The sequence below is a fragment of the Aythya ferina genome, assembly GCF_964211825.1.
Source record: "Aythya ferina genome assembly, chromosome: 1".
NCBI lineage: Eukaryota > Metazoa > Chordata > Aves > Anseriformes > Anatidae > Aythya > Aythya ferina.
Window position 1 is genome coordinate 106,115,328 of NC_140296.1, and position 16,360 is coordinate 106,131,687.

At 36.1% G+C, this 16,360-nt stretch overlaps 1 protein-coding gene across 11 annotated transcripts in view; it reads right to left on the minus strand.

The window, feature by feature from the left end:
• The window catches only part of ROBO1 (roundabout guidance receptor 1), a 737,333-nt gene that overhangs the window by 262,505 nt on the left and 458,468 nt on the right, over nucleotides 1–16,360 (minus strand). For all 11 annotated transcript variants that reach the window (XM_084506318.1, XM_084506315.1, XM_084506317.1 and 8 more), the window contains one exon: nucleotides 15,382–15,708. In XM_084506318.1, coding sequence (XP_084362444.1) covers nucleotides 15,382–15,708 — 327 coding nt within the window. The remainder of the gene's footprint in view (nucleotides 1–15,381; nucleotides 15,709–16,360) is intronic.

Sequence of the window (16,360 nt, forward strand, 5' to 3'; positions counted from 1 at the left end):
ACAAGGCTGCCCAAGTCCAACTTGTACACTCTGAAGACTATTAAAGGCCTAAGATGCAGAATAAAAGACTGCAGATAGAAGAAATAAGATCTTCAGGCCAGAAGACAACTACACTTTGAAGGAGTCTGAGAAAACAACATGCAGGGATGGGGCATGAGGGGGAGGTAGGTAAGGGAGGAGGCATGAGTCCCCCTGAGGGACTCTCTGGGCAGAGAAAGCTTCATTTTCCTACAAAGGTTCAGCTAGCAGATTGGACCTAGCAGATTGCACCTCTGACCACAGGCAGAGGTGGCTGAAGAAAGAGAGATTTACTTTTCCTGTACTGTGCACGCATCAAAACACACGTGCTTTTGCATGAAATCTGCTAAGCAAGGCTGTACTGTAACCAGCTACTTCTGTCTGTTTCCTGCTCTTTTGGTGGTCTACAGATTTACAAGATGCCATCGAAATGAATTACAAGCAGAGACAGTAATTAAAGTCTGGTGAACAGTTAATGTTTTCCAATACACACCACATCAATTCGAACTTTCTGTTATCCTCTTTAACAGTGAGAATGAAGATACTGCATAGGGCCCTGTCCCATCTTCCTTATCATCAGCTCACTTCCGATATAAGAATGCTTCAAGAAAACATGGAGAAAAAATCAACTAAAAACAATTATCTCCTGATTTCATTAAAACATGACCCAAGGGTCTACCTTTCCTAGAGGGAAAAAAGCCAATTAAGTACTACGGTTTTCTGACAAATTGTGCTTCTGAAGTTTCAACTGCAGTTCTCATCTGCCCTTTCTCCTTCTCTTGGATTCACTAATTTGTGTACTATTTGAATAAACATGCATCTCCTCACAACACAAATGTTACTTAGGAAGCAGAAACAGTCTGAACAGCAAACTGCATACTTACTTTTTCCTCCTGTAACATGCTTTACTGTGTGCTTAACTGAAGAATAAGTGGAGTAATGAAGTAAACTTCAGTGTTGCTTGAGGCTCCCAGAGCAATATGAAAGTTCACGTGCATCAGAATTTGCAGTACGTTTTACCTACTGATTTACTTCATAGGCACAAAACTGCTCAGATTTTCTTCAGGGCTTTAACTGTAATCAGGGTAATAATGCACATATGTAACTTCTGAGACAGAACCTCTCTATCTACTTTCATATAACACCTTCATAGTACAAGTATCTTTAACCTCTAATCAAGTTGCATCTTTATATTTGCTTTGATAAAACTATACTAGGTTGAGCAGAAGTCTCACATGTATCAAGCTTTTCAAATTTGGAATTATCTGTGCAGTTTCTCTGAAACCACTCCAAATTTTCAATGACCTGTGTGTGTGTAGATGCAGTATAGTAACAGTCACACTGATTCACCTTTTCCTCACCTCCCTGCTCATATTTTCCAGTATAACTTGGAAAAATCTTGGCTGTCTAGCATGAATACGGATCTTTCTCAACATCATTCTGTTCCAGAATATTGTCCCATAAACTTATGATAAAGTTATGAAAACAACGTATCTTTTGATGCCATGTAATGTGGCATTTGAATACAATAAAATATACTTACCAAGCCATTCAGTTCAAATATGGAAGGTGGATTCTACCTTACTGCTATTTATCTGCCAACTTCAGTCATACCTGCAAATCTTGCAAGTTGTGACTAATGATTACTGTGTAAATCCAATCTATGTACCTCTACTTTAGTAACTCCAAGTGTATTTATTGTTTCTGCTTCTTTGTGTGTGCATGCGAAGAGGAAAATGCTCAGTTCTTGTTTCCTTCTACAAGCCATAGTCAGATAATTCAAAGAAAAGTAATCTGTTTTTCCACCATTAGTTTATACTGCTTTCCGATGGGCAACCTCCCCTCATGCTCATCTAATCTCTCGTAAACACTGGTTTAAATCAAGTTTCTTCTTTGCCATAATTGAAGTCAGGAAGAGATTAAACTTGCTTTCTTCTTTCCAGCAACAAAATGTTTAAATGATGACAGCATACTGAAAAAGCAAACCCAGGGACTGTGGCTGCTAATTACTGCTCCCATCGTCTATCCTCTTAACTTTGAAGCTCTGCATCTATTCCATGACATACAGCAGAAATATGTATGAGTTGTGAGTCTCCCTCTAGAAGAGGGAAAACTAATTGACAGCCCAAAGGCTGAATCCAGCCCCGCAAGACAGTGTACTTGACTCCCACAATGGCCTGGAGAAAGACTGCACAAAAGAAAGACTTGCACAGTACAGACTGACTGTACTGTGCAAAACAATTTGCTTAGCCCACAGGAGAGCAGGAAAGAAAGAAAATGGAGTGAGGAGAAGTAAAAGGTGGGGAAGGGTAATAGGGCAGTGTGATGGCCATCCAAACAAGCTGAAAAAGGAAGTGGAACAGTTTCAGCACTTTCCCACCTTGTCCAGTTGCTTATCCAGAGAGCAGCCAGCACAAAACTAAGCCAAGCCAAGCTTGGCAAGCAGGCTGGGTCATTCACAGGATTTGCCCCAGACTGGGCTAAACCACAGGGATAGACTCCTGCCACAGTGACTTCCACAACTACACCAGGCTCCAAAGTCAACCCACCTTTTATAGCAGGCTTTTCAGAAGTAGCTTTACTAGGTCTGCTTAGGGCAGACCAAGAGTGAACTAGTACTCCAACCACCCCTCCAAGCAAGGTGAGAGGAAGACAGCATCATTCCTGTACAGGACCTACAGTCTCTCCTAACAGAGGTCGTAATCCTGGAGCAGTGATCTGGGCTGGATGTTCCTGGCCTGGACAATAAGTCCCCTTCTTCCCATCCACTGTGTATTAAAGCAAAGGGTCTACATTTGACCCTTAAAAGTTCTTCTTGCACATATGTGAAATTAAAATCCACACCAATCTGTTTCTGCAAGAGCAGTCCCAAGTCCAGAAGGAAAACATTAAAATGAAGTTATGAAAACAAGCATTTCTGTACCAAGCTCACTTGTTCATTTTGTAGCAGCTAGGTATTATTCAGCTCTCCCTTTTGCAGCCTTCCCACTGTGGACAACGGAGGGTTAAATATACAATCATCTTGATATATTCATCTGATCCATGAGCAGCTGGCAGGAAAAAAAAGTGCCCCATAACCATAAGGAACCAGCAATCTAGGGTCTAGAGAAATAAATCCATAGAAGGAAAACTGAAAATTACAAGTTAGAGAACTAAATTTATATCCCAGCACCACCCAAAAGAGATAATTGTGGAACATTTCGAAGGACTTTGAAAGTTATTTGCAATTAGTGCTAAAAATAGCTATGAAACATTTCAAATAATCTTTAAAGCCTAGTGATGAAGAGCGGTCTTTTGAGCAGGAAATGCAACAGCAAGTCCCCACATCTCCCCACAATTGACAGACATCTTTGTGACCTTCCGAGACTGGTATTTGATTTCTTCCTGCCTCAGATTTTTTATTTACAGAACAGCAATAGTATGACCTCATTACTACCCAAGTACAAGCATATATAAACACTTATAAAATGCTTTAAAAAGTCATAAAAAAAAATAAATCACAAAGCAATAGAAAGATACCCAATTAAAAATATATGCATTGATTCTCTTTTTTCTGTGTAGGGAAGTTTACTAAAATTACACTATGATTTTACTTTAAACCCAAAATGGTTGCTATATTTTTCAAGTTGAAAAAAAAGTTCACTTTTAAAATGCTGAAACAACTTGCAGAGCCTATCCTTCCACCTTTTATCAACATCACTGGACTGGTTCAGCCCATTATTAATGAATAAAGGTACATACCATGGAGATTTTGATTATTTTTATTTTAGTACAAATTCCATGATGACAGTTTTGTTTATTTCATTGTCTGCTTCTTTAATTATTATTAATATACTTACAGTATATCTTACTTTGTTAGGAGACTTTGCCATCATATGACATAACTTGTCCAAAAAGTTGCTGGTTGCCTATTTATCAAAGGACAGTCCTTTCCAATGTATTTCAATTCATGTTTACTCAGAAAGTGGTACGTAGATATTTTGAAGCAAATTTAGCTAATTAACCAAAAACATAGTAGTTATAAAGAACAGTCCAGAAAAAGACACATTTTTATAAACTATCTTAGAAAAGTTACATTATCAGTGGAGCCGTTCCTGCTTTAGAACCTCACTACAGACTGCACTGAAGAACTAATTCCACTAATAAAACTGGAGCCAAACAAATTATCTTCAGATAAAGATGTCTATGAGGCAGACTCACTAGTATCCAATGAAAAATTTAAGGGCAGCAAGGTATTCAAGGAATCCACTTAATTATTGCCATCTTACTCTTGTGGCATTTTTAGTCTACATAATCTATATACTTTAGAATGAAAAAGAGTCATTTTTTGACGACAGATGAAAACCTGCAAGCTTTTAAGTTTCTATACACTCTATCTGTGGTATAATTGTTAAGTAAGGATAAGGTACCGAGCTGAATACCAGACTTAGAACAGTTTCTGCCACTAAACTCTTTACTTGGAAGAGCTGAGGAACAGAAGTAACCAAAAATGCCCTTACATCTGGAAATGGTTACAGAAACCAAAATGGTAACTGTGTATAAAACAGTATAATCACATATATCCTTAAGACATGGCATTTTTTTTTTTTTTTTTTTTTAAGAGCATGGGTTAGAAAATGAATTTAACACAGTGTTTTTTCCACTTTGTTATGAGGATTTAGAACTGAATCATAGGATCCAAGTAGGTAAAATATTAAATTTCAGTCAAGACAGATCTGGTGAACTGCTCCCCTCCAATCAAATTTGATAGCATAGAAACACAAAGAAGCTCAGTTTCGAGAGTCCACATGTGTTTAATCTTTGATTAATTGAACAAAAAGTAAGCGCCTCCAGACGTATTTCTTTGAATCACAGGAAAGATATCTTTTCAGTTGCTTTGCTAGTAAGAGAGAGTCAGCAGATGTCTGTCTGGTCTGAAGGGAATTTCTCCTTCTCCGGAGAAAACAGTTTAAATAGAAGAGGAACAGCCATATGCTGACTATGCACTGCTTAACAGATGACGTAGAGAGCCATCCACTACCACAGGGAGTAGAATAGGGCAGTCTTCAAATTAAATTTCTTTCAAATTCAAAGCAATCAGCTGAAATCAATTTACATACAGGATCCAACTCAGACAGTTCTCATCAAAACAGCTCACAGACACAAAGATGCAAATCCATCTTTGTCAGCAGCCTGATTTTTAAGAAAGGTTTGAGTGTGCTGGCAGTAAAAAAAAAAAATAATTTCATCAAAATTTTAAATACAGCTGATACCTTTGTTTCCTGGAGGATGATGATTCAAAATAATAACAACAATGAAATCTCATCCATATGAAGTATTTGGCAAAGGTTCTATGTTCATACACTAACGGGTATTGACACAATGCAAATTTTTCTTCAAATTTAGCTCAGGAGCAGGTGTTTCAGTACTTCAGGAAAATATGCAGGATTAGAAAAAAAGCATCCAAACAAGCAATGTATGAATATTACTAGACAGCATTGTGCTTGCCTGACTTTATACTTTGACTGTATTATCATCTAGGAAATGTAAATACTAATAAAAAGACAAATGATCATCTTCATTTAGTTATACCAAGGTGACTTTGCATGGGTAAAAAAAAAAAACAGTCAGAGTTTAAAGCAGAAACTGGCAAAGAAAAGGAATTAGATAACTATTAGTTGAAAAGGGCACATCAAAATCCCCTTGGAACAGCAGAGGCTCACCAACCAGACAAAAACTGAGAAGACAGACAGCGATCCCAACCCATTTGATAATCTCCAGCACAAAGCTCCATCAAACTTTGCTTCAGGTGCCATTTTTCATGGCCCATGGAGTGTAAGGGTTTGGGACCTGTCAAGGGGCATCTCACTGAGCGCTTTGGGAGAGAAGGAGTCTGCAGCAGAGACTGAAAACAGGCTATGGGACTAAGGCCTCTGCTTCCTTCTTTATATAACTCAGATGACTCCCGTTATTGATGCTTCTAGTCGATGTTAATCTGAATTGTTTTCCACATGCTTCTGAACAGCAACAGATCTAAGAACAGCTTTAGTTGTTCAACTATGTTGATTAGATTCAGGAAGGTGACTTACACATCTGTCTCAGGTTCATGCTTGAAAAGTTAGAGCCCTTTAAGCCCCACCATTTATTTTTTTCACTCACGCTAATGACTGATGAGTCTACTGCAAGGCATATCTTACATTTGTAAGAACTGACTTCTCCAGTTTTGCTTTGAGGTTTCAGGTAATCTTCTACCCATCCCACGGAAAGACTGCCACTACATTCTTTGATCTATGGATTTGCTGCAATGCACAGCAATTTCTGGCAAGACTACAAAACACTGTATTTGATCATCCATCCCATCATGGTCACCATAATATCTTAAATTACTCATCTGCTTAAAAATAATTGGTACAGTCACAGTATTATAACCTATCAAGAGCTTTGTCAAGATAAAGGTAAGCTCAGTCAAGCTTTTTTTAAAACAAAACAAAACAACTGTATCCTGTTTTATTCCTCAATACATAAATTGAACTTGCTGTTCAGCATGAACATCCAATTACTCTGGTAAGGAACATCCCTTATTTTATTCTTTTATTTTGTGAGTATTGACAAGACTGAATCATCAAAAATTCACCAAGTAATATCAGAAAAATGTAACCGTTCTTTTTGTTCTCTCCCCCATGACCCAAGGGTGGACTATGGCCTGAAGAAACTAGTCCTGAACAGAACTATAAATGAAAAACTAAAATAAATAAATAAATAAATAAAACAACAACAAAAAAATAAAAACACAAGATCATCCACAACTTACACAAGACTTTCCCAAATAAAATCATAAACACCATAAACAGCACGATTGACATACATAGCTTTCAATACATCTTGCAAAGTACTCCATGTAGCATATGAGTGCAGGAAGTCGGCTCTTCCTAGCAGGGCCCTCTGTAACCAGCCTGCTTTCAAACCAACCTATAGGTTTGGTAGCCTACAACCTGATGGTAGGCCCTCCTCCCAGGGTTACACTGTCCTTTGCCTGCAGCACACTCAATGTTGCTGCAAGTCAGGAGGAACCCACACACTGAAAGGAAAAACAAAGGCCTGCTTTTGTCATGGCATGAATAGACGTATTGCCATGGGAGTTCCAGGCAGTTCCAACTAGATCTGAGCTATCTTCACTCTACAAGTGTTTGTTTTGGATCCCACGTAACAGATTCAATCTCAAACAATTGGCATGGAAGCAACCTATAAAGCCATAGGAGTATTAATTTATGCACAGCTTGCACACACAAACTATGTCTATTATCACTGGAACGGAAACAATTTTAAATACATTAACATTTCTAGAACTGTGGTTTGAATTGCTGTATATAGTCAAAGTGTTGATAACTATGTATGATTTCTTCTACTTTTATCAAGCACTAAATGGAAGCTGTAGCCTGCACCACTGCATGTGCCTATTGGCCCACTGCACAGACAATGCAAAGCAAACAAAATGGTCATGAGCTAAAGCTGAGTTAATGTGTTGTTTAATGAATTGATGGTATGGACTACAGCTTTAATAGCAAAAATCCTATATGACAAGCTTGGAAGCCTCCCCTCCCCAGGACAGAGTAAGAAAGTCCATTCCAAAACTAGCAGTAAATACCATAAGAAATGCTGAAATGTAGCCAATAAAAGCTGGGGGTATTTTTTCATTTTTTTTTTGTGAGGTACAAATTGTAAAACAGCATACAAATATATCAAGTCATTAAAATCATTTTAGCATAGATTTTAAGAACAAAAATCTTAAGTTTTTGGTAAGATACATGAAAATATAGGAAGTGAAGCAGCTGTTGGAAGCATAGAAAATATACCAGCATTATCCAATACAGACATTTGTATAGTAGATATGTTAATCATGCAAATAAACAAAAATGAAAAAAAAAAAAGATGGTTTGGTTAAAAAAGGGCATAATTTTATCTCAGGCCATGGGTGTCTCAAATTATGGAAATTCTGATATGCTTCCAAAATATTTTGTTCATTGTCTTGCAATTGAAAAGCTAGTAACCCATTGTTTGCTTGTTCTTTTAAAACAGCAGTGTCAGCACATTTGGGATCATTTAAAACACAGAACATTTATAAAAATTAAGTGGTTTTAATTTCGACACTATTGCATTACTTTCAGCTAATAATGCTAGCATTAAATCAGGGAGACCCTATCTTGCCTAAAATTAATGGGAAATGAGAAAATTTTCCAGCTAATTGAACAGCTCATATTCTGTATAACACAGGAAAACAAAGCACAGATAAGTCATTGCTGATCTTCAGATTCTGTAGCAACCTTTTCTTTTTCCGCCAAAGGAATTTCAGAGCAACAGGGAATACTCCACTTTATCAACGTTGATTAATGATTATGCTGATGAAACCATCCTCTTCACAGGATGGTTATCTCTGTTTATGGGAATTCAAAGGAACTTAAAGTGGTTTTAACAGTAAGACACCTGCACTGACTATGCCATACTTACTCCTTCTGAATCACTTTAAAAGTACACCAATGCTATATTAGAACTCTAACGGTTACATAATGTATGCTGAAGATTATGTTAAAGTGGTGATAAAGCTATATGTGAAAGAATCGTGCCAAATTCCCTGGTCTTAACTCTTAACTCCCCTCTAAACTCTCACTATGAAAGAAGAGGAAATGGTCTAATTCAGTGGGAAGCAATGGATTTCATATCTTGGTTTCCTCAAGTAAAACCATTTTAGATAGATTCAGCCCCCTTCTCTGAAACTTGATATGGGCCTTCTGTGGATTGCTTGCATGAAGACTACTTCTGTTCACAAAGAGCATGAACACAGAGACACAACATATTGGCTTCACGTTGGGATGGTCCAATGTGAAGACAACATAAAATTATGTCCTAATTGCACCCAGTAAAGGAGACCAACTTAATTCATTTTAATTCATAATCTCCTGAAATATTTTTTGTTTCCGATTTGAATCACAATTGAATATATTTAAATATGTCACTATTTTACCTTTAAACCATGCAATAGGACAGATAGGAGTGTCAGGACAGCTGTGGAAGGCTCATTGAAGACTAATTTCTCTAACTGAACTATGATTATACTAGTAATTATAATTAAATCTAAGAACAGCCACCATACTTCTCAAACTTTCATGGTTGTAATACTACTATGCTTAATAGACAGAGAAACAGAAACACGGAAATAGCATACAAACGCACACTAGTATCTAGAAGTATGACAAGGTGTTTCAAATAAGTTTAGTTTTTCTATGTCTTTTCCTTCACTTTCAGGTCTCATTAGGAAAAACAGTTTTCCTAGATATAACATTTAGTGCGATTTCCTAGTAGCACTAATAAATGCTTTCAATTACCAGGAGGTCAATGAAAGAAACAGAATAAACAAAGAGTAAAAATAAGAGTTCACATGCCTTTAAAAATTAGGTGGGGGACTTAAACTACATTAATATTCAATCTCTCAGTGTTCTTCAACTGACTATAATGGCAGAGAAAATTGACATTTTCTCTTTTCTAACTTTTATGAGTAGGCAAAAAAATTGTTCTTGTTTTCCTCGGGTAGAGGTAACTACATTATGAAGAGTAGCACACTGACATGCAATTTTGACTTAGTTGTGCAGATAACACATTTTAAATGACATTATATCTTTTGTTAAAATATGACTCAGAGGCAGTTTAGAGTAATCCAGGCTTTCAATTCTTATTACAGCTGCATAGTAGGAGTAAGGTAAATCTACCACTTTCTACCACCATCTTTTAATAAGCATTAGCAATACTACTGCTATGAAACCTTCTATGCCTCAAGCAACTTTTGTTAATGCCATGACTTGTGGTAAGCAACAGCATAGCTTCACCAAATTTTTTGAGATACTCCTCCCTTTGTCTGAAGCTTCTTTGTCTGAAGTGAAAAACAAAGGAAGTAAATAGAACTTTCTACTTAAATACCTTTCAATTGAAAGGAGCATGAGACAATTTCAGAAACATTCTTTGAACAGTTAGCTATGACAGTTTATTACTATTTGCTTTTTAATTTAGAATGAAATTAAATATTTTTGAAGGATCAATTTGATGAATCACTGTCCCACAGAAGCATATTTTAGGTAGCATGTTACAGTGAAGAAGCACTGTAAAAAAAAAAAAAGAGAGAGAGAAGAGCTTAATGAGATTCTACTACAATTGAAATCCATCTTCATTAATTTGAATGCCTATGTGCATATAGAAGTCACTTGTTTACCAGCAAGAGATAACAGCTCATGAAACAAAGTCTGCAGTGATGGATGGCGCATTCAATAACTTTACCTAACGCCAAACATACAAGAACATATGACCTTTTTGGGGAAAAAAAAAAAAAAAAAAAAAAAAAAAAAGAGATTTGACTTCTCACTGCAAGAAGGAAAGAAGGATACTACTGTTTTAGAATCATTGAGCAGACAGAGCTGTTGAGTCACATTTCGTGACTTTTTTTTTTTTTTTTAATGCACAGTAAATATACAAACTGGGACTCTGCTAGGATCTAATGGAGAAAGTATTTGGACTATTATCCAGTGTAAATTGATAATAACAGCTTATGTAGCATAAAACATGCCGCTACTTAGGTTAGAGGTTACATACATGTGTACTTACTTTACAAATACTTTTGCAAAAGCATTACTTTTGAGACACAAGTCCATATATCAATAGAAAAGATTTAAGTGTTGCAATAAAACTGTAGAACTCTCACAGCAAAAGCGGAAGAAGTTTCTCTCAGAGAAACATGATTTAAAATAATTTAAAATAAGAGTTGAAGAAGCTGCTGAGCAGCAAACAAAACAAACTTCATTTGCACTTGACTTTTCAAAAGATCCTCAAAAACTTTGGAGTGGAAAAAGAATGATGAATATACCCCCGCAAATATCGTTGTCTCTCTTGATATTATGTAGAAGCTAAGCTTCTACATAATGCTACATAACACACATCTATGTGATCCACAGATACCATTTTCCTCAAAAAGGAGTAATGGAAGAAAAGTATAAAAGGAAAAAATAAATACAGAAACAAGCTATCACATGCCAATAACTGAATTTGATTTTGATCATATACATACATTCATCATACAATCCTGAAAGATTCAAGAATATGAAGCCCCTGCAGTCACCTTCCATTTTGCTGATGTACAACTTCACACTTTCCAAAACATCTTTGGCTTTTCTACTGTGAAAAATGACTTGATTCCCTCTTGTTTATGTAATAGCCAAAATTGTCTCAAGCACAGTTCCATTTTGTGCTCCCACCTGTAAAAGGTGACATTTATAGGGAGAATTACCTAGTTTAATTTTGACAGGGACGTGCCCTTTATGAGGTTTGTTAGGACTTTTCATAACTGTAGAATGTGTCACTTGTAGGTAGTAATCTGAAACCAGTTACATTCCTCAAAAACAAAACAGGCAGCTAATTTAAGTAGGTCTCCAGAGATCAAAGAGCCAAGTTCAGGAAGTCAAGAAGAGGGAGGCAAACGGACTTGTAGCAGGCTAAGTCTGTAAAGGATGACAGGCTGTTATCTGAATATCCCATCACACACCCTTTTTGTGCTACCATATTGAAGCTTCATTCTACTGCAAATTAAGTTTGAACATACACAGTGAGCCTCCATGTCATAAATTATGTGGGAGTAACATTTCAAATAAAGATGAAACCAGTCAACTATAAAAAAATCCCTAACCTAAACACGACTTACATCTCTTTACTTGACTTGTAATTTAGCTTTTTGCTGAGTTCATATTTATGCAAATTTAGATCCTTACATTTATGAAGATCTTACACATCTAAATTACACATAAAATGTCATTTAGTATCAAATTACAAAGTGATTTTTCACATGCTGTGGAGCTTAGAATAGTTTTACATGTCTCTAAAGTGTGTGAGAAATTTTCATTCTTGAAATATCGGGTGGCTATCAGGGAAAGCTACAGTCTCTGTAATATAATCAAATAGAAAGCAGTTCACGTGGGTTCAAGTACTGGTTGGGTAGATATAAGAAAGATACAACCGTATCATACAGGATCATCTTGCATTTTTGGGAGTTAGTACAGAGATAGCTTCAAGGAAATAACCACAGAAACTGGAGGAAATTCAACTTGAAAAAAAAAACACCAAACATGACAGAGTATATAACAAATTCATTATGCCATAAGTAGATACACCGGATCTTCAAACATTTTGCGAAGGCCACAAGAGGCAGAAAGTGAGTAAGAAAACTCTTAAAAAAAATCTTACTTAACTTGATTTTCTAATTATTATAGACAGCATTTAAGTCTTGTTCAATACTATTAAGGACTATAGTGTCATGACTGAGATATACATCAGTGTAAAAAAATGCTGCGTGCTTTGGATTAAGTAATGTGAACACCTCAGTTAAGTCGACAAAGAAAGTGACTTTTCTATTTCTGCTGAATAGAAAAGGGACAAAGCAGTGTGATTTTTTTTTCTTTATTACTACAATTTATTGGGGATTTTAGTGTCTTCTCCAATATGGCTATCACATCTAAAGCTTTTATTTTATTTATTTTTAAGAGTTCCTTAAACACACATTGCTTCACTATAGGAGATAAAGCAGATTTTAATATTCTGTATTTGCTTAGTTTTTGGTATGAGATCTCTCTACTTTTCCTGCTTTATAACTGCAGAATCAACGTGCATCCTATTTAAAGAACACATTTACCTTATTACACAGTCCACATAGAGAATGTATTGCCTGTCTCAATGATGAGTGTTGGAACTGCTTAGAAAATGAGCTTCACAAAGGAGTAATGGACACGAAAATTTTTAGTATTGACCTAAATCAGAAGTCAAATCCACATGTCCATCAACCTAATTGAAATTGTTACTCTAATAGGTGATAGAAAAAAAAAAAAAAAAAGTCATGCTAAATTCACTATTACATTATAAAATATAAAGTGGCGAAGACAGGAGTTGCTTTAACTGCTAAGCTCTCAAAACATTTGTTTCCTATGTTTCACAAAAGTTTTTTGGTTAAACTTGCAGCAAAGCACAACCAAGTGATTACTCCACATGATATTCTGTATTTTGTAAATGGAAGTAAATCTAACATATTTTTGAATGTTTACAGAGTAAACTACAACGTAAGGATTTCTAAAACTGCAATTGTATATGACTACATGCACAGAATTGTAAATGCTGTTATGTTCAAAACAGGTGTACTGAGAAGTTAATCAAAACAGATTACTGATTTGTAACAATCCACTATGAATGTAACTACATCTTATAACGATGACAGCATAAAAGCTATAAACCACAGATTTTGGATTTAATGTAAATTTATGCCATCAACCTGCAACTCTTCTTGTTCCTCACCTCTTCTGTGCTATCTAAAATGCTTTGGTGCTTTTGCAGTGCCACGTCACCTTTTCCATTACAATCATAACCTTTTCAGTTAAAATTCATTGTCTATAATCTGCTGGTAAACAACTAAAATCACGTACTATTATACTGTTACCAACCTACAAATCTTATTTCCAACTATAGAGAGCAATTACTTTCCCTTGCAATGGTGTTGGTATGTATTTTCTGACACTAGACCTCAAAATGAGAGCACTTTTGAACTGGACTAGCAATTTAACATTATACTACTGTTAGGTGGCACACATTTGAAAAGATACTCATTTTATTTTTGCCTTTTAAGAGGCAGAGCCTCTTAAAGAAAAAAATACTTGTCATATCAGTATTCTGTATGGAAACCTTGTCAGTAAGACTCTTACTGTAATCACATGAAGATGACTTAAGGCAGAGCTTACATACACATCTAGTAACAGTGGAATTCATACGTGCAATCATGTATCAACTACTGAAGTCTACCTCATGGACAATGCAGAAACACAATGTGTATTGCAGATATTACTTCTTGGCACATCGCAAACCACAGAATATGAAATAAGCGTGGCCACTGATCTGCTGCATGAACAGAACATTAAAACTCATTTAAGAAGCAACAAGCACTGGTAGAAAGTAAATAACAGCACCCAGATAAAATCAGAACCTCTTAAATATGAAGGCCCAGTAAAACACATGTACACCTACAACATACTGTATATAGCATTTTTAACTGATCAACAGATAGTTTAAATAGGTTATACGTTTGCTGGATAAACATACTTCCAATTAGCCAAGCACCAATTATTTTTATCGCTAAAGCAGTAACAAGGAAACAACATGGTCATAGATCTTAATCACATCCATTTAATGCGTTACTTGTGATGCTGGAGATCCTTCTGGTAGAAGCGTTGTGAAGTACTCTCTGAATGTGGGCAACGGTAGGCAAAGGGCTCAAACAAACGGACAACTTTATAGCCCATTTCCTTCACCTCCTCTGGGAGTTAAGGTTTATCAGAAGGGCTGGATTTTCATAAATCATACACCAACAGCGGCATCTACTTAGCTTGCCTAAAAGTTGACAGACAGCTCTGACTAGACTCCTAATATGAATTGTTTAATCAGAGAGATCACTACTTTCAGAAGGTGATTGACCCAGTTCTGAACTGGCTCTTCAACACAAAAACAGATGAATCGCTATGGATTACACAGGAAGCCTAGGAAAGCAACTTAAGATAGATAACTAATTTCTGGATTGGAAGGTTTCCTTTCATACTTAACTATCCCAAAACCGACATTTTTTGACCTACACATGGCCTTTCATAGGGCATGTTCAAAACCTTTTGATGTACATTCTCTTCCTCTAAAATGAGGAGACTTTAAAGAGCATACAGGAAGAGATAAGGAATACAAAGTAACATGAACACACTTGACTGTTCTTTCCTCTGACGAAATACTTATAACTAAAGAGATCATTTGTAGACCACTTCTTTTAGAGCAAAACTATATTATTTTGTGTTTCTAAATATGTTGTGTTTTTTTTTTTTTTTTTTAAGTGTTTATTTGCGCAACAATTCCGAATGTACCCTGGTAGATAAAATCCTGGCTGCCTTGCCCCCTGTTACATGTGGTGTTTTGCATGGATATTTGGAGAGGAAAAACCATCTGTAAGTTGAAATTAATTATACAAAATCTAACAAGCACATCTAATAATCATAATTCCATGCAAGCATGAAGATGTGTGCAAGCATACAGAAATGTCTTAATTTATAAAGTGATAGGATACCTCTTCCATCTTTCTATTTTCTTAACTCCATTAATATGCATATAATAAGACTAACTATATAGTTCATTCATTGTTTCTATGTTAATGATTCAGAGACAGGCCACTTTTTTTCTTTTTTTTTTTAAATCTTTGAATAACATCAAAGTAAGGGGCTGCTACTGCAGAGTGGGTTAAAAAAAAAAAAAAAAAAAAAAAAAAAAAGCACTTACTTGCCACTTCCAGCGATGCATTGTGACTTACAGCCTCCCCAAGGTAATTCCTTGCCACGCAGACATAGACCCCCTCATCCGGCCTACTCTTGCGCCCATGAACTATGCGTAAGAAAAATAAAGATCCGCTGGGCAGCAGCATCCGATGGGAACGAGGGTCATCCTTGTCAGTTTCCACTCTTTCCCCACCTTTATACCACTCAATGGTTGGGGTTGGTCTTCCTTCAGCTTTACAGTTTAAAGTTGCTGGTTCTCCTTTTGAAACAATTAAATCAGAAGGGTGTTCAACAATTCGAGGTGGGAAATCTTCTTGACGAAGACGGGAGCCTATAACATAAAAATGCAAAGTTTTCTTATTAGATCGCTGCCAGGTAATCATAGAGTTTTGCAATACAACTACTTAACCATTACCCTATAGTGCAGGATTTTAATAAGAATAGCTATTAACGCATTTCTAAGTGGAAAAAAAAAAAAAAGCCCCTTACTGTATTTCATAGTGTGGAAGGTTCTCCCAAGTGAATAAATTCAAAAGCATTTTTCAAAATGCAATCTATAATAGTGAAATAAACTGCCATGTTCCTAGATCATACACATGAATATATCAATAAAAAAATGGATGCAAATTTATACATACATGAATATGTATACATGTAATTATGAAAAACAATTCTACAGATACTCTGCAGTCATCAGGCCACCTCTGGCAAAACCGGTACTGCTCTTATTTATAACACAAAGTCATGATCAACTTCACTCAACCTTTCGGGAAGTCCACCAATTCATGCAAAGCCTATGGAGTAAGCCTAACTTTTCCAGTACCCACGAAGTTGCTTTATTCTGCTTGTACTACCAGCTCTTTTTAGTGACTTGTTAAACAGTACCACAGATGTAGAAATACATGGAATGCCCAAGTGCTTCCTACAGTTTTTGTGTCAGGAAAATTATAGCTACTTTTTATATTAAATATTTTTAACTGTCT